Genomic DNA, 27888 nt, shown 5'->3' with positions numbered 1-27888 from the left:
TCTCCTGCTAAATGCCCCCAAGTAAATGTATTAACCAGTTATGAGCCATGATTCATGATTACATTTTTTCAAAAAAAAAATTTTTTTATAAATATATATATAAAAAAATAATAATATATATATAATATATATATATATATATATATATATATATATAGTGATAAACCTCAGGGCATGGTCCTGAATGGGAGATATGTGAGGGCAGAGATTTTGTTAGGACTTTGTCCTTACACAAAATGGAGGTCCCAATAGGACTACAGTTCACAAAATGGTAGCCCACCACAAGCTACACTACCCAGGATCCTTACCAGGTAATTAAGGTATGTCAGCACACCTGCAGGTGATCAAGGGGTAATGACCAGCCCTATAAAAGGAGCAAACTGACAGCACCACAATGAGAGGGGAGTAGAAGGAGTTTGGTGCTGTGGTTCGAAAGGTTTGGTTGTATTTCTTTTTCATATCTGGATTGCATCACTGTGTATGACCCTGGACTGTCTGGATAACCCTGTTGGCTGTTTTGACCCTATTTTGGATGACTACCTGATTGGTGAACTCTGGTTTAACTTTACGACTCTGATTATTGGGCTTCCCTGGAAAATAAACACACAGCTAACACTGTTTAAAATAAACTTACACTCGTTGTGTCTACTGTGTTGTCCCTCGCTCATGACTTGTGAACAAAGTCCGCAAAGAAGGACCAACTTTATCACAATATATATACACACACAGCATTGTGATATGGACTATATGGGTAATGCGTTTCTTGTAAACTCTGCAAGGTGTTCTGTATTGACTCTTAAAACACAACATTATTAATCTTAAATTGCATGCATCAAAATCAAAACCTGAATAAAACTGGTCAAACCCCGAAAACAACACATTATTTTATGGAAAATTCACAAGACATAGGAATTTGTGTTGTAATAATAGAATCTGAATTCTGGACCTGACGACCTATTCCACGATACACTTGATATAACCCTCCACATTTTAACAAACACTTTGAGCTCATTATTTGTTTCCGTTGAGTTATGGGTAATGCGTTTCTTGTAAACTCTGCAAGGTGTTCTGTATTGACTCTTAAAACACAACATTATTAATCTTAAATTGCATGCATCAAAATCAAAACCTGAATAAAACTGGTCAAACCCCAGATAAATCCTTTTTAAGGTCATTTCTTTTTTCCAAAAAAAAGTAAAAAAAAAAAAAAAAAAAAAAAAAAACAATAAGATGATTAGGATGAAAGGTATTCAAACATATTAACTGTAAAAAACAGTTATGAAACTAAATTAATAAAAAAAATAGTCTGACAGCTTAATTCATTGTTCAGTATACTACTGGACAGAATGCAATACAGGGTTCAAATGGGAGTGGAAGCCTTGATGTCTGACCATGTTATCATGACAAAGATTCTGTATTTATTACTGAAGAGACCACTGATTTGAACAACACATTCAGCATTCTCATTCCTCCTGTCAGTCAAGAAGCTCTAGTAACACTTACCCTAGTGTCATTTCCACTAAGGTGTTCTGACTCAAATACACTTGTGGCTTCATCCCACTGGATGTCATTGGAAGGATTTTCTGTGGCAACAACTCCAGTAACTGAAATAATTAATTCGATACATTTTATTTCAATGGAACCATTCACGTGTTGGCACCAGCTGCAGTTGATTTACAAAATATAATCTTAAAAGGGGATGGGGGGGCAGAGGCACCAGTTAAAAGTGCTGGACTGATTTGGAATTACTGTTACCAAAGCGTCTCCTTTTCTCATAAGACCATAACAGCTTTTCACTTTGTTAGGTGAAGCAAATTGTTCCTATCACTATGATAATTGTTCACTGCTTTGCAAGTTACAGAACCCTACCCAAGTCTTACATTCTCATGTTGATTCTATGTTGATTCTAGCATGACATGTTTCTTAAGATTCTGAAAGTCAGGTAAGTTAGTAAATTAACAACATGATATCTGGTACTAAATTAAGTTGAAAAAAATCTCTGTTTGCATGCATGCTTTCAGATAGTGTTGCGCTTCCTTGGTCATTTTCTCTTGAGGGTCAAATTGACTCCACCTTGTCAGCATTTTCTTGCCTTTCATTAGGCAGCCAGTTGCTTCAATTGCAATAACATGTTTTGACTCAGAGGACCGTGGAAGTACAAGTGGAGAATAGGATTTCTGGAGAATAGAGAATAGTAATGGAGCTTTCTTTAACTTAGTGTGTCCCTTAAATTCTAAATAACTATAATATGCAGTCTCCAAGTTTAAATAATGATCTGGATCATGTTGAGTATAATACTGATCAAGTTTACTGAGGTTAATACCTGGAAAACCCGATCCATGAACACAGAGAGCTCTTTCTCAATGTTAATGAACTGGTTGGTGACACTGAGGAGCTGTTTCCTTACATGATGCATTTTCCTATGAAGAAAAGAAAAGGTATTTGTAACTTTGTTTTTACACATTTGCCTATAATATATACAGGTATGTTGTGTAGTGTCCCAGGCAAGGCAGGTCTGCGCTCTTTGAAATATGAGACCCAGACATAGAGCTGCAGTTTAAGAGCTTTGTGTACTTTTAATAAAGCACAAATAACAAAACACAGGAACAAAATAAAGGTTTAAACAAAACATTATTCAAACACTTTTAAACACTTCAAAATAAAAACACACCTCAAAACACCCAAACTTTGCTATTCAGGTGCCCTCTTTCCTTCACTTTTTCTCTCTTCTGCCCCACACTTTCACTTCTCTGCTCCACTCCACTCCACACCTCACCCCTACATGCTCAACCCTTAGACACCATGTGGCCGTGGTCTTGATTGATTTAATCAATCAGTAAATCACCATTTGGCCACATTCCACACTTTCCATTCATTGTCAAATCAAACAGTTAATCATTCAATCTAACAATCAAACCATGTGGCTGTGCAAGTGGTAGCCATCTTGATTACACACTGTCCCTTCACCAAGATGGCCACCAGTCACCAAACTCTCACTCACAGACACCTACACACACCCCCATGTGCAGATCCTATGCTCCATCACAAGGTATAACTACGGACACTAAAACTTACAGAAACTACCTGAATAATTTCTGGTGCCACTGTGAACACAGTGGTAGTAAAATATTCCCAGTCGAGGTGCACAATCAATAGACGTTGTAAGGACAGTAACATACCTCATCCATTCTTCAGTCTGGGCAAGAAATTTCTGATACTTCACGACACATTCATCATTGAACAGTGTTCTTGCTTTTGTTGCATGAAGTAAAAGCTTCTGCCTAAAGAAAAAAAAAAAGAATTAGACCTCCTTATCATTACAGTCTAAAGCTACAGTGAACTTTTGTCAAATGTTAAAGCAGGAACCTACTTGTCAAACTTATGGATCTGCTCTTCATTATAAGGCAGACCTAGAAAAACAAACACAATGTTTTAATGCCCTTGAAACACAATATTTCTTTCCCAGTAGCTTATTGATCTCATACAGTTTCATATAGTATGTTTCATATAGTACCTTCACCACTCTCTGCATGGCAAGGTAACATATAGTACTGTCACCACTCCCTGTGTTAACCCCTTTGCAGCCTCCATCTGCTATGTTTGATTCCCCTAGTGGTCTTTGGGTAGCCGCCATGTTTGATTTCATGCAGTGTGTCCCTTCTTAGCTGAATAACTACGGCATTATGTCTTTAAACTGCACCAAACTTCGTACAAGACAGTCAAGCCTTTTGCAAATCTGCCAGATTACACAGCTTGATTGACAGGCTGTTCACTTTGAATATATGAATATATTCTCTCTCACACACCCACAGTCCCAGATTACCTGGACATCTTTTATAATGGATGCATTTTGTGATAGTCTAAACTTTAGAAATGTTTATTTGGAAGTACATGCGTGTATAAATTTTAACATCCAATGTACAGTAACCCCTGTATTTCATTGTATATATTAATTGTTTACATTTAACATATATTATATGTTATATAATCTGTGAAAATAATAGTAACTGTATTTGTTGTATGTGTTTTTTTTTTTTTTTATATACACATACAGGGCACTAAATTGGCAACGAAAAGGGCAAGGCCAAAGTGATTTACAAATCAGTCCTTAGAAATTCTGGCATTTGATTGGTTCAAACCTCATCATCTGACCAAAAATAGATACAACTATTGCCCCTGTGACGCTGTCAATATTTTTTTTACAAATTCCCTCAAATGACGTCATCATGCTTAACGTCCTTCCTCTCGTCAAACAAAGCGAAATGGCGGACAACAGAAAATGATTTACAAAATATACTACAAAACAAAGAGCTTGCAAACACTAAAATTGTCACAAAAACTTCACAAACGCAACTGGAGAATTCTATGCCACAGTGAGAAAGTCAGACGAACAGTTCTATGCCAAAAAAAACTTTTATAACTATGCGCTATGGACTTCAGCCTGCGGTTTCGGGCATTACAATCCCCTGTTGGTAACTGTAGTTCTTCCCACTATTAGCCTCCTCTCCAGTCCATATTTACTATATATATATATATATATATATATATATATATATATATATATATATATATATATATATATATATATATATATATATATGTGTGTGTGTGTGTGTGTGTGTGTGTGTGTGTGTGTATATATATATATATATATATATATATATATATATATATATATATATATATATATATATATACACACACACACACACACACACACACACACACACACACACACTTCTTAAATTACTTCTACTGATCCCAGTCTTCTTTCTGATTTAACTTTGTAATAAATACATTGATAAGGCAGAACCTAACTAACTTTCACCACACCAATGATAGTGTCACACAAGAGCGAGGTTGGGGGTGAAAATCAGCAACAAAAATAATGAAAGCCAGTAGGAATAGCACTTACGGCGTTCAGCTTTGTCCTTTTTAAACTGAAGGTAAATTGCCGTGATCAAGTTGAGTAGCACTTTGATTTTTTCAACACTGCAAACAGAAATGACATTAAAATAGACAGTTGCCAGGTTTCTTAGCTAAGAGACCGTAAATGATTTATTAGCTACTCTTTATTTTTGCTTCTGATATGTAGTGCAGCATGGGGAGTTTCCAGTAATGTGTTACCTTAATTTTTTTAAAAATTTTTATTTAAGTAGATTAAAATCTAGATTTTGAAAGAACTAATGATAATATCACAACTAGATAGAAATGTTTTTCACATAATTCTATACATTTCTTTTAGTATTACTACATATATCACATTGGGGGGGGGGGGGTTGTCATCCATTTTTTTAAAAGTTTGATTTCAAGGCAATGTTTAACAAGACAGATCACCTTTACTGAGCACCCCATTGGTACTTGTGCCCCAGACTGCCCATGGAGTCAGTGCCTATAATATACCACCACTGAGCATTCAAATTATGGATAAAATAAATAAAATAATAATCTTTGTCACTGTCTTTTGTGCTGTCTGGCCATACTGACAAAAATCTTTTGATCACCTCGAGTGATGGCCGGATGTGCAGTTGAAAGTGAAATTCATTTTTAATTAAGTGCTTGTTCGTTTCGTGGAGACAATGGCATTGGCCAAACCCTCTATGAGTGGTAAACAAAAGTATGAGGCTTTAAGCCAAAATGGGAGAAAGAGTTTGCTTTCACTGAAAACAGTGGTAAACCTGCGTCTCATCTGCAACAAATCACTTACACACTGTAGTCTGTACAAGGCAACCTCAAACGTCATTATGAAACAAATCACAACACATTTTCATCTGAATATCCTCCTGGATCAGACTTGAGGAGAAACAAGCTGGCCTCTTTAAAAGCACGCCTCAGCAGTCAGCAGATGCTCCTTTCAGCGTTCAGTAAAGCTTATGACTCAAGTGAGTTTTGTATAGCGTGGAGTATAGCTTGTGCCAAACGCCCTTATTCAGATGAATGAATCTTTTTATAAGATTGGAATGTTGCCGCTATACTAGAGAATGCATGTTTAAATGTTATATTGCAGGTCTAAAAATAATATTATATTTACATATCTTATGTCTCGTCATGAGCAGGTATTGTAATCTGTTTCAAAACAAATGCAGTGCATTTGTCATCCACAAAGCTCTCAAATGTATTTAATACACGCAGCAGTCATAAAAAAAAAAAAAAAAAAAATCCTTTTTATTTGAAAACTGAGCATTCAGATCATTATGGGAAGAGTTTGTCAAAAAGACCACGTGGGTTTTTTGGTGAAATCAGGGCATTTATTGTTTTTTGCTTATACACTACAGTACAATAAAATTACAGAGACTGCATGGCTCTGCAATGTTCTCTTTTGTTCTTGTGTATTTTGCTGCCAAAGAGATAACTACTGTACTGCACAGAGGAATTGCAAGATTCTGTTATAATGTTTGAGAGAAAAAAAAGTTTAAAAACAACGCTAGTATTTAAAATGTCTCGCTCGCAAACATTTAATGTTTTGCAGTATGTGTCTTGCGGCTCTCAGCCATATGAAAATGTTGGCATGCAGCTCACAGGGTCAGGAAGTTTGGCCACCCCTGTTCTAATGAATTAAATAAGGCTATATTATATTCATGAGCCTGTTCTGTTGCAAGAGCCAGCTATGGATGGCAATGTACAGTAGACATTATTTGCTATTTACATATGTCGAATATTGTGTTTTCCAATTATTTGTGGAATGTCAGTGGCCATGATAATGTGTTGACTGTAAACAAAGTTTGGATTATAGATGTGACCTGTAATGCGGAATTGTAGCTTACTTTCTGTCTTCAGGGTGGGTACCCTCTTGTTGTGCCCAGGTGTCTGTAAGTAAACCTCCTGGCAAAAATGTGTTCTTCACATCCTGCAGCGTGTTCTCCAATGCCCCCATTGAACTGGAAAGCTAGGATGGAAAATTCATCAGGGAAATACAAATCTAGGCAACTGTTTTACAATTTTTATCGAACCCCCTGCAACATACATAATTGTGTATGTCTAAAAATGTGAGTACTCCATAAATGAAAATACTTGGGACAATTACTTTAGTGGACTGGGGTAAATGCACCAAATGTCTAACCCCAATATGCAACTATTCATATGTTCCAAAACTATATGTCATATATTCAGGATTGTTAAAGTAACTATTTACTTCACTTGTAAACTTCTCTGAGTAACTTATTATAGTAAGAATTTAATATAACATAATATTTTTTTTTTAACATTAATTGGAAATCTTGCAGCATTTGCAGTTGGCAGAATTCCCTGTGTGCAAATAACTTATCTGACTTACTAGCATTTAAAACTAAAATACTAGCCAGTTAAACTCATACTATATCAAAGTAATATTAACATCCCCGGATATATTGTACACTCATTACTAGTACAACAAATCGTAATATATACATATCTATCCAAACTGTACAGCAACAGCAATGTGTTTATTATAAAAAAAAATACAAACAAATAAATGTTCTGTGAGACTAAAAACCTAGACTGCCCTATACTCAATGATATGACTGAGTGACTTGTGATTTACGAATATATATATATATATATATATATATATATATATATATATATATATATATATATATATATATATATATATATATGACACACACACAGTGCCTATAGTAAGTAAGTATTCACCCCCCTTTTGACATTTTCACAGGTTGAGTTACAACCTGAAATCTTGATGCATTTAAATGGGATTTTTTTTTTTTGAAGAGGCAAGGATTTTTATTGTGAAACAAAAGTTAATGAAAAATAAAAAAAAAAAAACTGAAATGTCTTGGTTAGATAAGTATTCACCTCCCTGAGTCAATACTTGGTAGAACCACGTTTGGCAGCAATTACAGCTGTGAGTCTTTTGGGGTAAGTCTCTACAAGGTTTGCACATCTGGATCATGCAATATTCACCCATTTTTCTTGGCAAAATTGTTCAAGCTCTGTCAAGTTGGATGTGGCTCATTGGTGGAGAGCAATCTTCAAGTCCTGCCACAGATTCTCAATCTGATTCGTCCGAGCTTTGACTGGGCCACTCTAGAACATTCACTTTCTTGTTTTTAAGCAACTCCAGTGTCGCTTTGGCTGTGTGCTTGGTGTCATTGGACTGCTGAAAGGTTAATCTCTATCCCAGTCTTAGGTCTTTTGCAGACTGAAGTAGGTTTTCCTCAAGGATTTGCCTGTATTTAGCTACATCCATTTTGCCCTCTACCTTGACAAGCTTCCCAATCCCTGCCGATGAAAAGCATCCCCATAGCATGATGCTGCCACCATCATGCTTCACATTAGGGATGGTATTACCTGGGTGATGTGCTGTGTTGGGTTTGCACCAGACATAACGATTTGCACTTAGGCCAAATAGTTCAATTTTTGGTTCAGACCACACAATCTTTTGCCACATCTTTTCAGAGTCTTAATCTGAAATCATGTGAACCACTTTTATTGCACACAGATTGACTCCATTTCACTTACAATGTGAATTCTGAAGGCAACTGGTTGCACCTGAGCTTACTTAGGAGTGTCAGAGCAAAAGGGGTGAATACTTGAATTGATTGATTAATTGATCAGTTTTTTCACCCCCTCATTTTTTCACACATTTAAATGCATCAAGATTTCTGGTTGTAACACAAACTGTGAAAACATCCAAGGTGGGTGAATACTTCCTATAGGCACTGTACATTGTATTAATATATATATATATAATGCCCCAAAGAGCCAACTTCCCATTATATATTTAAAATAATCACATACATATACTTACACGTATGATTTTTTTGCGAATCTCAGAATTTTCATTAATTTCTGATGACATTAAGTTTGCTTGCATCAAAACATCACACCTGTAAATGAAACCGGGAACATATTATAAAACTACAGTGCTCCCTCTATTTCACTGCCTGGAAAATACTGAAAATATTGAAAACTGTGAGCTAGTGAAGGGCCTTTATACAGCAAGATATATACAATTTACTGTCAACTTAGCCTAACAGTGAATTAACTAACTGAATGAATAGTCATAAAGTAATAGTTAGAAGGGCTGTATTTCATGTGATCCTTCGGGGACAGACGTTTTTTTTATGTGTGTATGCAAAAAGTTAAAACCTAAAGGGATATTTAATACCAGCGGTGCTGCTGTGTTGTTTGTTTGTTTTGTTTGTTTGCTACTGGGCCTGCATAGTTTGTAAGCTAAACCCAACATATACTAATTTTATACCACTGTAAAGGCCACAACGCACAGGATGCAATGCGACAAGCAAAAATGTGCAGTGATGCGACAAAATTAACAGAACCTATACTATTGATAAGTATCTTTCACACCACAGGTCGACATGACACACGATGCAGGAGCGGCACCAGAGTGATGCGAAATAAATAGGATTGAATCCTCTTTTCTTACAATTTCTTCACACGACAACTAGAGAATTGAGCAATTACTGAACAGCTTCAATGCACAGTGTCCACCAGGGTGAAGCAGTATCCAAAATGACAGGGTAGAAAATAAATACCCAGAGCTTTGACAAAGATCACCGCAATTATACAGATACAGAAATTAAAGATAATATATGGCAGTCCATTTAGAAGAAACTGGATGAGTCTGGTATGTATGATTTATTGTCAAATATATTGAAATACCACCAGAGAATCACGTTGTCCAATATGTACCAGTCTTGATCATAGTTTTGTCAATAGCAATTTTTTATAATTTTATAAATTTTCAAAGTGACAGCGCTACAGTAATCTTGTTTCACAACAAGCAATATTGTGGAAAACTGCAACATTATAGGAATAACAGAATCCAGGTTAACTCCAAATGATGGAGATAAGTTCAGCATGGAAGGATAAGGGTTGGTTAGGAAAGACAGACCTGATAAAAAAGTGGTCGCAATATCAATCAAAAATGACTTAGAATGGGAAATACTTCAAAGTAACGGCAACAACAGTGAATCGATATGGATTAGATTAAACGGAAACAAATCTAAAATTTTAATAGTGAGAGTCTGCTATAGGCCCCCAAGTTCTGATGAATCATTAAACGAAAAGTTAATATGCAGCATCAAAAAAATATGCAAGGAAGGGGACATCTTAATTATAGGAGACTTCAACTTCCCTAACATAAACTTGGACCACATGACCTCGGGCAAGAGTTCCGACGTGGGAATGGTAGTTAGTACATACAATTAATGTATTCATTAATTTGGAATTAACAAACAATGAAGCAAGGATACACAACTTGCAGGTAATAGAACCACTAGAAATAAGCGACCATAATATGATAAAGTTTGTGGCAAATAAATCAAGGGCAGTACATAAATCAAAGACAATGGCTTACAATTTCAGGAGAGCAGATTACAAAAGAATGCAAGAGGGGCTTCTAAACAGAGATTGGGATAGAGTACTAATAGATAATGAAGCTGAAAATAATCAGATTGCATTTAGGGATACAATGTTAGAAATGCAGGATAGGTTTATCCCAATTAGAAAAGGTAAACTTAAGAAAAATAAATCACAATGTGTAAATCGATCTATTAAGTATAAAAAACAAAAGAAAATTATATATTTGTATTAAATCAAAGGAAGCAGCCTCACAAATAGAACAGAGGTCTGTAGAGACTTAAAAAAAAATAGGAGACTAGGACAGTGAAAATGGAATTAGAGAGGCAAGTAGCAGTAGTTAGTAAACTTAATCCAAAAGACTTTTTTCAATATGTTAATGCTAAAAGGAAACTAAAAGAGAAAGTCAGTAGTCTATGTGAGAGCAGTGATAAAGACTACCAGATCGCAGATGTACTTAATCAATACTTTGTACAAGTATATACAAAGGAGGATTTATATGAATACCAAGGTTAACTGAATGTACACAAACATAATTACCAGAGTTTGTTATAAAAAAGAATGAAGTACTAAGGACTTAAAATAAACAAATCCCCAGGGAGGTGGGTGGAGCAGAGAAGATAGCGCGTGGACAGTAGTTAAGTGAAAAGAACAGGAGTCGGATAGTGACCAGGGTGAAGTGTCTAGTGTGGCATCCACATGTTTGATGTTAAAACCTACACACAGGGATATATTTATATATATATATATATATATATATATATATATAGTATCTATACAAACAACCCATACGGTTCAGTTAAAAAACAATTATTTATTACATAAAAATACTAAACCGCTAACACTTTTCGACCGATCCCGGTCTTCCTCAGAGCATCAAAAAGAACAAAAGAAAAGAGTAATAAATCAGCAGACTTGCTTTTTAACAGGGAGACGAACTCTACATTTCTTTTGTGGTGTATTGCCACTGAAGGAAACCTTTGATGCAACGTTCCCAAGACGAAGCAGCCCGTGATTATACCAAGACTTTCAAACACTTTTGTAGCGCCGGCTGTATATTTTTTTTAATATATAAATAGATACTATCAATGTGTAATTTCTCTCGGACACAGATGGATGTGTTTATTTTTTTTATTTTTTTTGCCTTCGAATACATAAAGATATTCAGATATTTGTCCCAGCACTGCACAAATATATTAGAATGTTAGTTTAAGGGGCTCCTATCTGCAGATGTCACACTACAGGAAAGACTGGGCCAGATGTGGTATTAAAAAAAAAGGAATTTAAAAAACGGTAAGTTAAAGTTCGGTTTGAAACATTTGCAGTTTTTAATTCAAATTTGAAGTGGAGCAAACTTTACTCCTTGTGCAAAAGCAGCACTACCTCTGCACTGGGGCAAAAGCAGAATAAACTGGGCCATTACAATTTGTAAATATGTAAAGCAACAAACCCATTAAAAAGCAACTGAATTCGGTTCATTTATAAAGTGTGTATATATTTTTCAAAGAATCTACGACAGGTTCAGGATTTTGCTCATTTTGAGTGACAGTGCTATTCAAAGCTTCTTTATTTTATCTTATCGATCCATGTTTTATGCACTGGCAACGAGGAAAGCAACTGTATTTGCGTTTTATCTGTAATGATAGAGCAACTGTAGTCCACTCACTTTTACCTTCTCAAACATTTTTTTTGTCTGTTCGCACATTTCATGAGACAGATATAAGAGGACAGTCCTGCCATTTCAGCTTAAGCTGATTTGCCAAAACCTTCATATAATAATGTCAATCAGAGGCTTGTGTACCATTTTACTGGATGTAGCTAACATAGATCTTTTTTTCGCTAATTAATTTACTGGCTGTAGCTAACAGATTTGGTTTTCACTAATGAATTGACTGGATGCAGCTATCACACATGTAGATCTGGTTTTCACTAATGAATTGACTGGGTGTAGCTAACATAGATCTGGTTTTCATTAATGAACTGACAGCAGTACAGCACCTCAGTGTGGCTATAAAGTCAGTACCATTTGCCTTTGATTATTTTATTTCAGATGTGACTAAAATGTATAATTGATGTGAGCTGGAGGGGCCAAAGAGATTTTTGGTGGGGCCTGGCTCAGCCGCTCCCCCATGCTGGCACTGTTGATATGCCAACATATTCAGAAACTCCCAATGATGAAATAAATGTTTAGAAATAGTCTACTCACAGCTTCTCGGTTTTCTCCAGTGTCTGGCTGCAGAAGTTGCACATTTGAATAACTTCAGCCTTTTTATGCACTGTTTCATTATAATCTTCCTTCATGATTTCACTGGAAAGTACAAAGTGCCAAATACATTGTTAATTGGGTAAGATTGTTTTTCTTATGGCAAAGATTAGAATATGTCAAAAACTGAGAATTAAATAAAACTTTGTTTTGAAGTGTCAGCATCTGAAAAGTACGATCTTACAAAAGCTTCAAATCTCAGGTGGCTGATGCCATAGAACCAATGCTAATGCTTGTTTAGACATGTCTTATAGTGCTACAGAGAGGACAAATATAAAATGTAATAAAGGAAACATGTTAATTATACTTTTATTGAACTTAGTTTTCAAACCAAAAACCAGAAAGTCAAACCAAACCATAAACTGGTAAAATACTTCAGCTTCAAATGTCATTTATCTATTTATTTATATTTGTCCCTTATTATTTTACAGTGTTTGCTGTAGTTCTGGGTTAAACTGCTCCAATATTGAGTTTCTATATTTTTTCTTCTAAATCTGCCTTTACCCTGCTTTGGACTACTTTTATCTTGCTCTATAGACCCTAAATCCCATTCCTCATTCCATTCAAACCATGTAACAATGTGACCATCCAACCCTGCCTTATCAACACAGGGAGGATTTGAATGGGATGAGGTTAGAATGAGGAAAGTTCAACATATGCAGTTCTGCGAAAAAGCATTTGCCCCCTGTCTGATTTTCTGCATTTTTGCATATTTTGGACACTGAATGTTATCAGATCTACAACCAAAATCTAATATTAGATAAAAGGGACCCTGAGTGAACAAATAACACACAATTTTGATACTCAATTCATTTATTTATTAAAGAAAGTTAAGCAACAGCCAATGCCCCTGTGTGAAAAAGTAATCACCCCCTTAGACTTAATAACTGGTTACGCCACCTTTAGCAGCAATAACTGCAACCAAACGCTTCCTGTAGTTATTGATCAGTCTCTCACAGCACCGTGGAGGAATTTTGGCCCACTTCTTCATGCAGAACTGCTTCAACTCAGTGACACTTGTGGGTTTTCGAGCATAAACTGCTAGTTCTCAGCTCCTGCCACAACATCTCCATGGGGTTTAGGTCTGGACTTTGACTAGGCCATTCCAAAACTTTTAATTTCTTGTTCTTCAACCATTCTGATGTAGACTTGCTTGTGTGTTTCGGATCACTGTCTTGCTGCATGACCCTTCTGCGCTTCAGCGTCAGCTCACGGACCGATGGCCTGACATTCTCCTGTAGAATTCTGTCATACAGAGCAGAATTCATGGTTCCTTCAATGATGGTAAGTCGTTCAGGTCCTGATGCAGCAAAGCATCCCCAAATCATGACACTACCACCACCATGCTTGACTGCTGGTATGAGGTTCTTGCTGTGGAATGCAGTGTTTGGTTTTCGCCAGACATAACGGGGCCCATGTTGGCCAAAATGTTCCACTTTTGACTCATCTGTCCATAGAACATTCTTCCAGAACTCTTAAGGATCATCCAAGTGCTTTTTGGCAAACTTGAGATGAGCATTCATGTTCTTCTAAGTGAGCAGTGGTTTCAGCCTTGCTACTCTGCCATGAATCCCATTTTTACCCAGTGTCTTTCTGATGGTGGAGTCATGAATGTTGTTCTAGGGTTCTTTGTGACTTCCTGGATGATTTTACGCCTAGCTCTTGGTGAGATTTTGGCAGGATGGCCACTCCTGGGAAGATTCACTACTGTCCCAAACTTTCTCCATTTGGACAATATGGCTCTGACTGTGGTTTGGTGGAGCCCCACAGCCTTAGAAATGGCTTTGTAACCCTTTCCAGACTGATGGGGATCAACAACTTTTTTTCCAGAGGTCAGGAATTTCTTTTGATCGTGGCATGATGTGCCTCTAGAACCTGTGTGCTGACAACTTCACTCTGATGGTACGGGCCAAAGTTAGTCAGATTTATATTGGGCAGGGCTGGCCCAAATCAGGCCTGATTGTTAACCAAAGTATTCAAACAGCTGACCCTAATTACCCCTTTAATTGGGTTGAGTTAACTAGGGGGGCAATAACTTGAAGATTGCAGATTTGATTACCTTGCACACCAAACAAATGAAAGAAGCACCAAACTTTGGTGCAATTTTTTCTTTCAGACTCCCTCTATATACTACTACAACCCACAAAAAGATCTGACCAAATTCAACGTGAAAATGTGCAAAAATACAGAAAGTCAGACAGGGGGAAAGTACTTTTTCACGGCACTGTAGATGCTTATTAGCTTCAGCTGTAGATCCTAATTCACATGAAGGCAGATTTAGAGAACACAGGTTTTAATGGGGAATTACTCTGGTTAAAACAGACTCGTATATAAAGTATACATTGTTTAATATGTGCAGTTTTCTGGTTCCACGGGCAGGTCTTTTGCATTTAATGAGTACAGTTTATTACATACAGTTTATGTATTTAATATGTACATTTTTCCTGTTCCAAAGGTAGATATTTTGCGCAAATAAAGCACATCCGGAACAGTAAATGACAGTCAAGGCAGCATTTGTGACGTCAGGCAGGATAAACAGTTGCTGTTTACTTTTATTCTTCTATGTTTTTGTTGGCACAGCCGTTGTACAGTTTAAACATATACAATTTTAATTACGAAAATATAAATTCATAAAATGGTACTAATTATTACAGTGTACAGCCCACAGGGGCGTGTTTTGTATAAATAATAAACTCCCAATCTTTGGCAGTTAAGCTTTCTTCTGTTGTTTATATCTAAGGTACTTCTGTTTGCAGTTACATATAATTCATCAGAAAAAAAAAATCTTAGATTTTTGATGTCTTTCAATTGTTGCTAAATGTTATGTTCATGAAATAAAACATAATAAACTCTACCATAAACTGTAGACAGAAGACATAAATGTATTAAATCGCAAGCATACTGCAAAAGTCCTTTACTTACATTAGAGCACTCACTCCTTTTCGCACAGATTCTTGATCAAGCAGAAACAAACTGGAAACTGTACATAGATAACAGGCGTCCCCCGCTAAACTCTGCAAGAAGACATATGTGTTGGTGCATTAAAGTCATTGTGCCATAGACCAGAGTAAGGAATCTTTAAGTGATTTCCAGTACTGAACAATGCTTTGTACTGCACCTTCGCATTGCTGGCGTCCAAGTCCAAATCATAGCGAGGCTGCAGCTTGGGAGCTGGCACTGAAAAAAAAAAAAGAAAAAAAACAAAGCACAGTATTGACTGATTGAACTTATAGTATGTGGTGCTAGGAAAAACAATTCCAGTAAATCTTATCCAATATATACTGCCATAGTTTTTATTTTTTTTATTTGGAATCTGCAATTATTTTCTCCCCAATTTGGAAAGCCCAATTATTTTTTATTTCAACCCAGCTCACCGCTGCCACCCCGCATTGACTCGGAAGATATTTACCGAACGCTTGCTGCAGATACTTCAATGCTGTACTACTGGTCCACTTCGTAAAGTCACATGAAGGTATTAAGTCGAGATTGAAAGCATATCAGGCAAAACTGTGACTGGCACTCAAATGCAAGCCAATGCAACCAGCTTGGAGTATGAGTTATTTTAAAGAAAATGCATGGCTAGACGTCGCTGGTTAAAGTCCAGGCTATTCCTTTGCCGACCAAGGACGGGAGCTCCCAGGGGACGGCACACGATTGGCAGAGTACCTGTGGGCTTGCCTATAAGCTGCCCAGGGCTGCGTTGTCCTCCAATGCTGTAGCTCTGGGTGGCTGCATGGCGAGTATGCAGTGTGTAAAAATCGGGCGGCTAACGGCACACGCTTCAGAGGACAGAATAACGAATTACGGTGCCGCCTCATTTGCACTGAATTAATGATGCATGCAAAGCAGCATGTCGAACACAGATAATGAGCTGCCATACACTCATGAGCTATTCATAAAGGTCTAGCAAGGATTTTGCGTAGGCAAAAATGACCCAAACATTCCGCTGACTGAATGCTGCCGCAAAGCAGACAGTATAGACTGTAAAAGTTGTGTACCGATTTGAAATGGCAGCTATTTAAGGTCCTATATAGCCATAACGTGTTAATGTGACACTATGATTTAGTTTGGGCTAATGGTAAGTAGACCAAGATAAAGAAATATACATACACACACACACATATATAAATAATGTGTAATAATGAAATAATTTTGTTTTAATTTAAAATAATATTGTATTATCTGTGTCCTATAATGCATCAGCATGGTTTGCTTTCTATTACATGCAAGATAGACTAAAAACAAAAAGCCTGCTCAGTATTCATTATATTTTACTACTGTACTTTTTAAGCCTATTGTACTTAGCTATATTTTTACATAATGTAATGTGTACAGAGAACACATTAATATTATTTTAATATGCCCAAATTTATTAGGCTGTTATTATTTTTACTAAACAAACATAAATTGATTGAAATCACACAAACACATATATAGTACTTTAATTAAATAATGCTGTAGTCGTGAGGGCTACGCAGTCTACGTGTATGCAGTGTAGAGTAGTGGCTAGGGCTCTGGACTGCTGACCAGAGGGTCCTGGGTTCAATACGAGGACACTGCTGCTGTACCCTTGAGCCAGTAAAAACCCAACTGTATAAATGGGTGCCAGAATTTGTATGTAAAATAACGAATTGTAACTCGCTCTGGAAAAAAGCATCAGCCAAATAAATATATTTTTTCTTATTATAAATAGGCGAGCGCACTATAGTGCCGATGAAAAACCCGCCCGAACTGACCTTTACTTCACATACAGTACGATAAATACCTACCTTTATTCATAAAACAGCCAGGAAAAATTGGGTTCCGAAGTTAAATTTTGGATGGAAATGATGCGCATAACAAAGTGAGTAACAATACTACTGAAAAAACCTACCCAAATGACCTTTAAATACCTTTATTCATCAAACAGTGCCAGAAGCAAATTTCTAACTGTTTGACATGTTACAAGATTCATCACTGTTGTAATTAAATAGTTACTAAAAATGTAACATAGTTGCAATGTACATTTTTCTGTAGGTTCTTTCTGGCTTTTTAATTGTTCCTACATTACGTTCGCTGACCCGTGTTGATGTGCTGTAAGCTTGTCATTGTTGTAGAATGCGTAGATAACACAATATTATTTTAAACTGAAACCAAATTACTTCAGCATTTATATTCTTTTATCTCTCTCTCGTATTTTTTATCCCTGCTGCCACCAGTAAGTAAGCTCCTTCACCTGTTGTCAATAAATACTGTGCACAACTTCAGACCTGTTGCCATCCCACAATTTGTATGCTAATTAGAATTTTTCCAACCAGTATTTTTGCTTCTAATTAGTTAGTAAATAGGGCGTGACACTTTGGGAAATACCATGCACCGTCATCTCAATTTTCCTCCCGCAATTCTGGCCAAATTACCACCAATGAGTAAATGAGGCACTTAGTGTTTTGGGGTTTATAAAGTGTTTTTTTGTTTTGTTTTGTTTAGTTTTTTTCAGGAGATATGTATATCTTAAAACAACGCAAATCTTATATTTTGCTAATTTGCATAAGTTGTAACAGTGAGTGAAGGCAGATGTCTGAGGCGTCATTTCAGGCAAAAGTGTTCAAATCTCGCTGCAGCGAGAGGGTGCCTTTAAAAAAAGTGTGCTGTACAGCCCAACAGCATCATGCGGGACTGTCAAGAGTCCCCTGCCCGTCGAAAAGGCAGTCTTGGGTCTTGCCGCTAGTAGCCACTCTTGAGGTCCAGCGACGAGAACCACGTAGACCCCGCTACCAGGTCCAGGGACTCATCGATGCAAGGGAGGGGGAAGGAGTCCTTTTTGGTCACCTTGTTCAGCTGTCTGTAGTTGATGCAGAAGCGCCACTCTCTGTCCTTCTTGGGAACCATCACAATTGGCGATGTCCAGGGGCTGTCTGATGGCTCAATCAGGCCCGCTTCCTCATCTCCCTTACTACCTTCTTGGCTGGTGGTGGGGGTCTGTTCAGCGTTGGCTGAGCTGACGAAACTCTGGTGAAAGTGAGTGGTGGTTAAGGGCTGTGGCACATTAGTTGGATTCCAAGTGATGATGGCTGGGCCCAGGGCTTGGCAGTCTTAGGATTCCCCCGCCCCCACCCCTGCACGTCCGTCCTCGGGGGTGTGTTGGTTCCCCAAGCCGGTGCCCCGCAGTTGTCAGGCAAGGGGACCCTGGCCCCCGACAGGCTGTCTCGGGGGAGTGGCTGGTTCCCCTTGGTGGGCCATGGTGACAGCCAGGCCCACCTGAAACTGCAGGGTCCCCTTGTGGAGGTCCAGCTGGCTGCCGTTGCTTCTCAGAAAGTCCAGGCCGAGGATGCAGGGGTCCTGTACTGCAGCTACCTACACGGGGTGATTCACTTTGGCTTGAGCTGGATCTACCCCTGGATCACATCGGGTCACACCAGCGTCACCGTCAATCCTGTGTCGACCAAGGCTATGCGTGGAACCCCCTCTACTCGGACAGGACATGGCAGAAGTCCCCACAAAGTTTCTACCTACGACAACGATGGGTAGCCTCACTCCCCCAGCTGTACGGTGGTTGGTTGCTGACAGGCAGGCTGGGAATTTGGTAGGGGGCCCACGCTGTCCCACTCATGAGGGCTGGTGCGGTGTGCTTGCAGTTGCAGAGCACCGGTGCTGCAGGTGTCCTGGCTGTCCACAGCCCCAAAACAGCCGTGTGCAGGGACTGGCCAACCAGGGGTCCTCTGTGGACGTGGTCCGAGGTCAGCTTCAACCTCCTCTTCACTGGGCTGAACCTGGCACACTGTGAGTTGGTCTCCAGTGGTCCCCTCTTCCCATTCCTGTGCCAGGCGCAATGCTGCCTGTAGGGCCTGGGGTTGCTGCAGCCTCAGGTGTTTTCAAAGCCTCCCTGACCCTACTGCCTCCACGAACTGTAGTCAGGCTTGCTTCCCACAGTCTCGTTGCACCATTCCGATGATTTCCCTACCCTCCTGCTGCCACAGCAGGGCTCATCTCGGCCCTTATCTACTGGTCTCCCATTACTGAAATAGCACGACAACCATTCCCTCAATACTCAACAGTCCCGTCAGTGTTCTGATGTTACCATATGGAGGCATGTCCTCGTCTTCTGTGCTTCCCTACTCACATATTTTTTACATTTTTTAGGGAGAAATCCATGGCTGAGGGCAGCCCTTCCTCCAGACTCTAAGTGGTCAACTCCTTTTCCAGCGCTTGACTGAGCAGCCAAAACAAAAAGAAGTGACATGACAGAATAAGACACAGAGCTTTTATGTGCTTGCTGATGACATATTGGTTAGGGGTGGACTCAACTTTGCAGAAAAGCAACCAAGTTTACAATTCTCTCCAATCTTTCTCTCTGTTCTTCTGCTCTCTTTCATCTCGGCACCAGCTCTCTTTAGTCTCCAGTGCTTGCCACTGTGCTCTCCTACTTATTCCCCTGTCCAGGCCACGTCATGAACATAATATCTTTGATATAGTTTCAAAGGTCTCCTCAGCTTTACCCTTCCAAATGTGCTATTACTCTGTATTTCTGCTCACTCGTCATGGGGCAGTATTTTTTCATAATAATTATGTCATAATTTGTCAATGTTGCTGTTTTCTTCTAGAGACCTTCCAAAAGTGAAATGTACTTCAAAAGTTTGCATTTCTTTTAATAGCAAAAATCAGCAAAATATGACACGACTCTATTGACTCAATAGTAACATTTCTTCCGAGCTCAATGTATCCCATAATCCTTTGCGCCAAAACCTGATTCCTTGCACGCCAAAATATGTTCAAGTAACATGACTCTTCACTCCCCGTATTTGACACACTTGTCTGAAAAAGGGCCTCATATATGTCGACGTTTTGAGTGAAAGAAAAGTTTACCTCAAAATGGTTCTAAACCGGATTCCATTTAGAAAAAACTTCTTCCATCACAAATTTGCCAGAGGAGGAAGTTGAAGTGATCACAAGCGATTATAAAAAAAAAATTAACTGTAGTACATCACAGTCTGACACTATGCATCTATGACGATCAGCCTGCTACAGCAGGTACATGGAGTAGTGGATATAGGATTGTGGCCCTCAGGTACCTCGCAGAACAACTGAACCACTGCCAAAGCTGCGGCACTGTGTTACATCTGATCTGCTGTGAAGAACAGAGACGGATGGGACTGGCTAGTATTCAATATATCAGGGTAAGTATTTAAATAAATCACTTCATTGTAACTTAACTTTTAAAAACTAGCACTAGCATACTTTCCTTACTTATCAATAATACAACACATATTAATTGTAGACCTACTCACTGATGACATGACATACTTTTCATTTTTCTTATGCAGGTGTACAAATGTCCATTCCTGAACTCTATACAAACTGGAAAAAACACCCCTCTACATCAGGCAGAAAAAAGGCTGAACATGAAGAAAACCACAACAGATGAAGATTCCACCACTATCACAAGAATCAGAGATGGTAGATCCTTCAATACAAAAAAAATCAGATAAAAAACACGTCATAAAAATATTCCATAATAACCTCTTTGAACTTGTCAAAAACACAAAAATAAACTTAACAAACACTGTCAACTACTTTTAAAAGATGCTGAATTATGCAATTAGTCATAGCAACTCAAATCAGGATCAACTGTATTGTTCCCCATGCTTTTAGTGACCATCAACATTGTTAAGATTCCTGGTGTTTATATTGAAAAGATCCTGCTAATTATAAGCACAAGAACTTGCCATATGGAAAAAACTTGAGCGGAGAAGACCTTAAATCTGATTTGTTGAATCTGTATAATACCCTTACATTGAGAGCAATATGAAAAAGCTGTTAAACCAGGATGCTAATGGGAATCTGAATTTTATAATGAGCAAATGTCCCAAGAATACTTTTTTTTTTTCCCTCAGTAGTGGGAAAATGCTACTGTAAGCCAAAACAACGATGGACATCAGTACATCCATTAGGTATTTTGGGTAACAACAAATTATTAAGAGTCAGTAGAACAATGTTATAAAAATAAATGATATGTAGACACACATAATCAAACCACATTTTCACCCTTGCAGTGCTAATGGCCCACTATATTCTTTATGTGCCTTAAATCCTCCAGAAGGTCTTCAAGTTCTGCTTATATCTTCAGCTTGAAATATCCGAGTTATTAATGTTAGATCTTTTATAAATTTTACAGTCTCCTTTGATTACATCCATGCATGCTCCGATAACCACATTTTTACTAACAGACGTAACAATATCTAACTTTGTTCTTGAAGTTCTAACCGTTTGTTCAAGTTTCTGTTTCTACCAGTAACAGTAAATTAGTAAAACTGTTGTTTTTTTTTTTAAACAAATTTCCTATACTATTTTGAAAACACTAGCTGATTTAATTTTGTTATACCTAGGTGTACTCTAAACTCAACCTCTCACCTGGATACCATGCAAAATTGTTCACACAAAAAATAGATAAACTTTGTGCAGCAAAACATGCACTGAAAGCAACTAAGCAAAGGCTTGAAGTTAATGTTAATTTCGTAGCATTTTGCTACCCAAAACTGACCCTGAGTAAACACGTACATAACTACTGGTATTGTTTTTTTAAAACACGTACAATATTTGTATCTTTCATGAAGCAGGAAACCACTGCTAATAGAGCTTCCCAATTTACAGATGGTTTGTACTGCCCCATGCAGATACGCGCGAGGCCCACAATGCAAATCATACTGGACACTGCAGCACAAATACCTACAGTACCAGAACAACGTGGATACAATTTCAAGGCATGAAGTTTATTTTATAGACCAAAAGTAAAATTAAATAACTGTTAAAAGCATTACAATTTTATGAGATAACAGGCAATGACCTAACAGGATACGAAGTTTATTCAGTGTCTGTAAAATGATAATTTAATCTGTCACAGAGAATGGCGGCTCCAGTTGTTATAATGTTAACCCTGGTTTCACCCACGCTAAACATGAACATATTAGGTAGATAATTATTACCTTTATCAAAATTCTTACTACAAAAAAAATTTAAAAATAAAACAGGAGCAAAGAGGTAGCTGTAACATTACCACGATCCAAGTAACGTCTTCCTTGTTTTATCAGTAAGAATAGACGAAATACAACCTTGAGGTGCATTAATCTATCTCTTTTTATAGATTATCACGACCTTGCGTACTTTTCCTGTTTAATTAGTGAAACGCGTGCTTTAACACAATATGTTTTATGTAATACATATTAGAGAACATTTACTGGAATTCAAGTAATATGGAATCCTGATGCTTCAAGCTTTCACCAACAACCCAACCCAGAAATAAACTGCACATAACTGATGACATTACCTTCCTTGTATAACAGCCCCATGGTGTTGACGTGTTCACGGCTCACCAGGATGATAGGGTTTTCCAGGGAGGTTTTGGGGAAGTGCTGTATCTGTCTATTGGGATCTAGCACCAGACGCCGGCCCTCGTAGATTAGCTCCTGATTTTGGGGGGCAATGTTTGTACCCCTAAAGAGAAGGTCTTGAAACAATGTAGCCCTGGAAAAAATAAATAAATAAATAAATACAACATACATCCTCCACCATGACTGTAAAAAGTACACTACCATCCAGTGCGAAAGTAAAAAATTTATGGACAGACGCCTTCTATACCATTACCACGCTTTATCACAATTCGTATCACACCGGCGCCAGGGACTACAATAAGTTTCACCGTTACACTTTGCCTGTCAGACAAATGCTGTTTTTCTTCTTTGTTAGAACATTCTGTTGCCAGAAAAACTTGCAGATTTCTAGGAAGTCACGCAAGGTCCTGACAATTCTCTCACATACAAATTAACTCTAAACCTCAAAGTAAAAATATATCACAATAGTTAAAGATACACATCCTTTTAATTCACAAACCCTCTGTCACACACACTAACAAAAGTATTTAAATTAAGCAACAATACTATTGCATTGCCTTTTGTCTACAGTAGGACCCCAGTAAAGTTTGACCACCATAAAATTACAAAAACCTATTAACTATTTTATATGTAAACGGTAAAGCTATAGATTGAATTAATTATTTTGAATACAACTTTATGCTGTGACACCAACAGTGCAACGCCCCAAAAAACTATTTTTCTTTATCGAATGGCCATATAGGAAACCAAATCGCATTAAACAAGCATCACTGCTGTTCTTCTGGGTAATGTAGTTTAGAAACCGATCCTTTAACCCTTCTGCTCCGGTGAACATTGTACCTGTTTCAGGTCTAACCAACATAACATGACTTTCGACTTGTCTATCAGGACAAATATCCACTGAACGTACACCGTATTATACCTTTCTAAACAGCTGAGAATCTGAAGATTATTAAGAGAATAACATTTACACTTTATGATGAAATATAGCCTACGATTACCTAGTTTGAATGTAAGAAATAAGTACTCAAATTAATTTTGCTTTAGAAATGTCTCCATTAGTGTAATAGTCATACCTAAAAACTGTAAAAGTATCAGTGGTAGCCACAAAACTCAGGAAGTATCATCAGAAGGAATGTGATAAGTACCGTGTCTGGTTTTCATTTTACACCAAATTGTTTGACGGGTGTGTAATGTGAAGACGTTCTCCATCAGATTTGGGTCGGTAATCATTCTTGGTTGTGTAAAGCTATTTAGCATGCTCTCCTGTAACGCTGTGCTTTAAAATCATGGTATACAAGGTAATCTAAACCGAAACCTAAATGCTGCACCTCATATTAAAAGGTATCTCTAATGCACAAGCATTAGATGGGCTCAGTTTTGTTCAATTACGCTTTCTTTATTTGATTTCATGAAGCAAAAATTATTATTAACCACTAACTGATTGTTTATTGTTTAATAAAAGCATCATTCTAGTTATATATTCTATTTTTATGTGTATTTTGTGGGATGGTGAGGGGGCAAGTTGGTTTTTAAGGACGACAAGTAGATTTTTCTAGCATTTTGTCCCATGGACAATTTTTTTTTTTCAAAAATTGCACATCCCTGCCACTAAACAGTATTTCAAATTGAACAGTAATAGACGCATACGAAGTTAAGGAGGGTATCGCACCGATGGTTCTGTACAACACTGGGAACAAATCACTTTGCTCCAGTTTAACTTACCCCCCCCCAGCCAAAAATCTTTATTTTTAGTTTTAAAGCAATGAGAATTGCCCCCATTATTTTGACAACACCTGCAGAAAATGAAGGTTTAAAGATACAAAGTAGGACACAAGATCCTGAAACATGTCTACTCTGTTGTAACTTAAACCACAAAGACTTACGTGTTGTAATTGTGTATATATAGTTGGTGCATGGTGACTTGCTGTAAAGAGAAGACATGGACCACCATTCTGTGAAGGATATCATTGGTTTCAGCAAAAAACTGATCAAACCCCCAGCACTTCTCCGGGTCAGCTTCCAGGATGTTTGCAAGAACTGGTGTCAAAAGGCTTTGCAAGCACCTGTAAAGATAGACAGAGGTTGAATCAGAAATCAGAACAAAGGACTACGGTAAGTCTAACTACAAAATTAATTTCATTTTCTTAAAGAGGAGAGATTCAAAAAGTGTCATTTAGTGCCACAAAGTAATTGTAGCTAAGAAAATAGGTCAATAAAATATCTCCACTACGCACATCTATTTATCTTATAGGTCTCAAATGTGAAGTTTTGGAAGAAACACATGTTACAGGAAGCATGTATTTTCATTTTAAATGTGGCATCTGGTACTGCAATAGGTTAAAGAAACCTGTTCACAAACCATGCTTTCAGACTGTCTTGTACTTCCTAGGTCATTTCACCTGGAGGTTGAAATTGTCCCCACCTCTTCATTGGCTTTTTCCCCTATTGACTGCCATGCTTTCAGACAGTAACATGCTTTGACCCACAAGACCCTGCTGAATAAGGCACAGAAAAGGACTGCTTTCTTTAACCTAAATTGGTACAATCATTGTTGAAGTACTACTTTAAGACAAGATTGTGGCAAACCGTCGTTTGTGTTAAAAAAACGTTATCCTTTACATTTTCCTAATATTTAATTTCTTACCTGCTCAATATCCAAGTATGTGTGTTCTTCTATTATTCTCTATTGCTGTTTCTGCTTGTTTGTTAGTTTTTGAGTTGAGTTTTTTTTTTTTAAGCAGTCTCTTCAAGACTGATTGTAGAGGAACACAAGAGTGCTGCAAAGGCTCTCATGCACAATGCATCACTTATGAACTTCAGAGCACACACTGCAATGCTAATATGTTTCCCCACCATAAGCCTTGAAGAGAATATTCAGTACACAATAATGACATATACAAAAACAACAGAGAATCATACACCACACACATCATAGGACATTAAACAGGTAGAAAGTTAAATATTTGAAAAATGTGGGTTATATGTAGAATGTATGTATACCCCTTTAAGGCTATAATACTTGCGGATTCATCTATACTGCCTCATAGTGATGTTGTTGCCAAGGAACGCATGACATACGTAGTAACGTTTACAAAATGTGGTCCCATAAAATACAAATGCAAACACAGACAACACATAAAATGCTGTGTTCTACAAAGCACACACTTAGAGAGGCTACATGAAACCGGCATCTCTGCGCTCCATTCTATCTTCCCATTTTCAGACTTTTGGACTCCAGATATTGCCCCAGATGGCTTCTCAGTGATGATTTTATACCTGTCAATAAAAAGCAAAGCAACAGTTCTGTTATTGTCACTTTACTGTACAACCTTTAATGAAGGCATTAGCCAAAATGTTTGTTGTTTCACATCATACTGAATTTGTAATTTTATCAATTTAAATTAACAACAACGGCATCATAATTAACATAAAAAATGGCTTGGAGTATGAAACAAATCACGTATTTCTCAAATGATGGGGTCAGCTTTTTTTTTTCTAACTGGAGGCGCTAAACCAATTACATAGGCCAATCCTTAGATACCAATTTACTCCTAACAAAATGTTTTAGTTTAAATCTTTTATATTAGACTGAATTTTTTCTTACTTAAATCTAATAACATATTTTCTTATATGGCTGTATCGGGCTGGGGAGAGGGAATTTTCTTATCTGTATTATTATGTGAATATTTGCAAGTGTGAAAGTTTAACAAAACAGAGCTCACCTTTGTTTTGTTTAATAATCCTGTTTCTTTGATTAATTTCTTTAGGCTAGTTTTCTGTAGTAGCTAGTAAACATCGCTCCTCGGAAATTGTGGCTGTGTTATATCTCTTACTCTGATGTAATGTTTTCCTGACCCCCAAGCAAAGCCTCGTGGTCACGTGTCATAGTATTCTGTTCATTTGTCATCCAGCATTTGTCATTCTGGTATTAAGGTAGACTTACGCAAAAACAAATAATTAGATATAGATTATAATTTTGTATTCATAAATTTACTTCTTTTTCTATACACTAAACAAAAAATATTCAATTTGTAACCTAGAGACAAAGTACAGTACAAAAAAAATGACATACTCTTATAACTACTACATGTAATTCAAATAAGTAACTAGAGCAAGTAATTTTCATGCTAAAAGTTATTATATGAGCCTAAAGAAATGAATGAAGGTAACGGGAATATTAAACAAAACGAAGGTAAGCTCTGTTTTATTAAACTTCCATTAAACTTGACATTTTGGATAATTTAAATACAAAACTCCACCAATGAACAGAGAAGGAGGCAGCCATATGAGGAAACAGTGACATAAAAAGAAGACTGAATTTTGAGATGACCTAAAAACTTTCTTGGCTTACATGACTTCTTTATTCCTGCGTGGCCCTTCAAACGGTCTGAATGGCAAACTGCCGGTAGCAGCGTGGTAAAACGTGACTCCAATGCTCCACAAATCAACAGTTGCACCATACTTCTTTTGATGGTCTTTTCGCAGGACTGCACGTTCATACATATCTGGATGCTTTGGATATGAGAGGGAGAAAGAAGACCTCACATTAGCAATGATTAGGAATGCCCAACTACAGAAAACATTGAACGGATGGGCCCACAACAAATGGTTTTAAATACATGTTCTTGTCACTAGCAATTTTCGCACTGGTCCCCCTTTTTCTGTTTTGATCTTATAGATACTTGTTATTTTTATACTTCAGTTTGAAACAGGCCCTGTACAAACTGATATTCTGTATACACTAGATCTTGCCTTGATCTTCAGGGGTCCATTGGATATGTGAAAATATTGTATTTCAGAGTCGTTACACTATATTGTAGTTTCTTTATTAACATTGGGGCATTATTAATTAACTAATACAGGTTCAGCAGTGTACTGCACATATACTATACAAAGAAATTCAGTAAATAAAAAGTACAGTATTAAAAACAAAGCAAT

The 27888-nt window shown here is 37.4% G+C and overlaps 1 protein-coding gene across 1 annotated transcript in view; it reads right to left on the bottom strand.

The window, feature by feature from the left end:
* tbk1 (TANK-binding kinase 1) overlaps positions 1-27888 on the bottom strand; it is a 46601-nt gene that overhangs the window by 5241 nt on the left and 13472 nt on the right. Inside the window, exons 6-19 of the mRNA XM_041255291.1 lie at positions 27302-27462; positions 26116-26226; positions 24834-25013; positions 22884-23080; positions 15702-15760; positions 15506-15597; positions 12527-12628; positions 8750-8828; positions 6765-6886; positions 4916-4992; positions 3371-3410; positions 3180-3281; positions 2324-2420; positions 1504-1604 (exon numbers count right to left, since the gene is read on the bottom strand). Of these exons, the coding sequence (XP_041111225.1) occupies positions 1504-1604; positions 2324-2420; positions 3180-3281; positions 3371-3410; positions 4916-4992; positions 6765-6886; positions 8750-8828; positions 12527-12628; positions 15506-15597; positions 15702-15760; positions 22884-23080; positions 24834-25013; positions 26116-26226; positions 27302-27462 (1520 nt within the window). The remainder of the gene's footprint in view (positions 1-1503; positions 1605-2323; positions 2421-3179; positions 3282-3370; positions 3411-4915; positions 4993-6764; positions 6887-8749; positions 8829-12526; positions 12629-15505; positions 15598-15701; positions 15761-22883; positions 23081-24833; positions 25014-26115; positions 26227-27301; positions 27463-27888) is intronic.

The sequence above is a fragment of the Polyodon spathula genome, chromosome 7 (assembly GCF_017654505.1).
Source record: "Polyodon spathula isolate WHYD16114869_AA chromosome 7, ASM1765450v1, whole genome shotgun sequence".
Taxonomy (NCBI): Eukaryota; Metazoa; Chordata; class Actinopteri; order Acipenseriformes; family Polyodontidae; genus Polyodon; species Polyodon spathula.
Note: the sequence above shows the minus strand (reverse complement) of the source record. Positions and strands in the feature narration are given on the sequence as shown.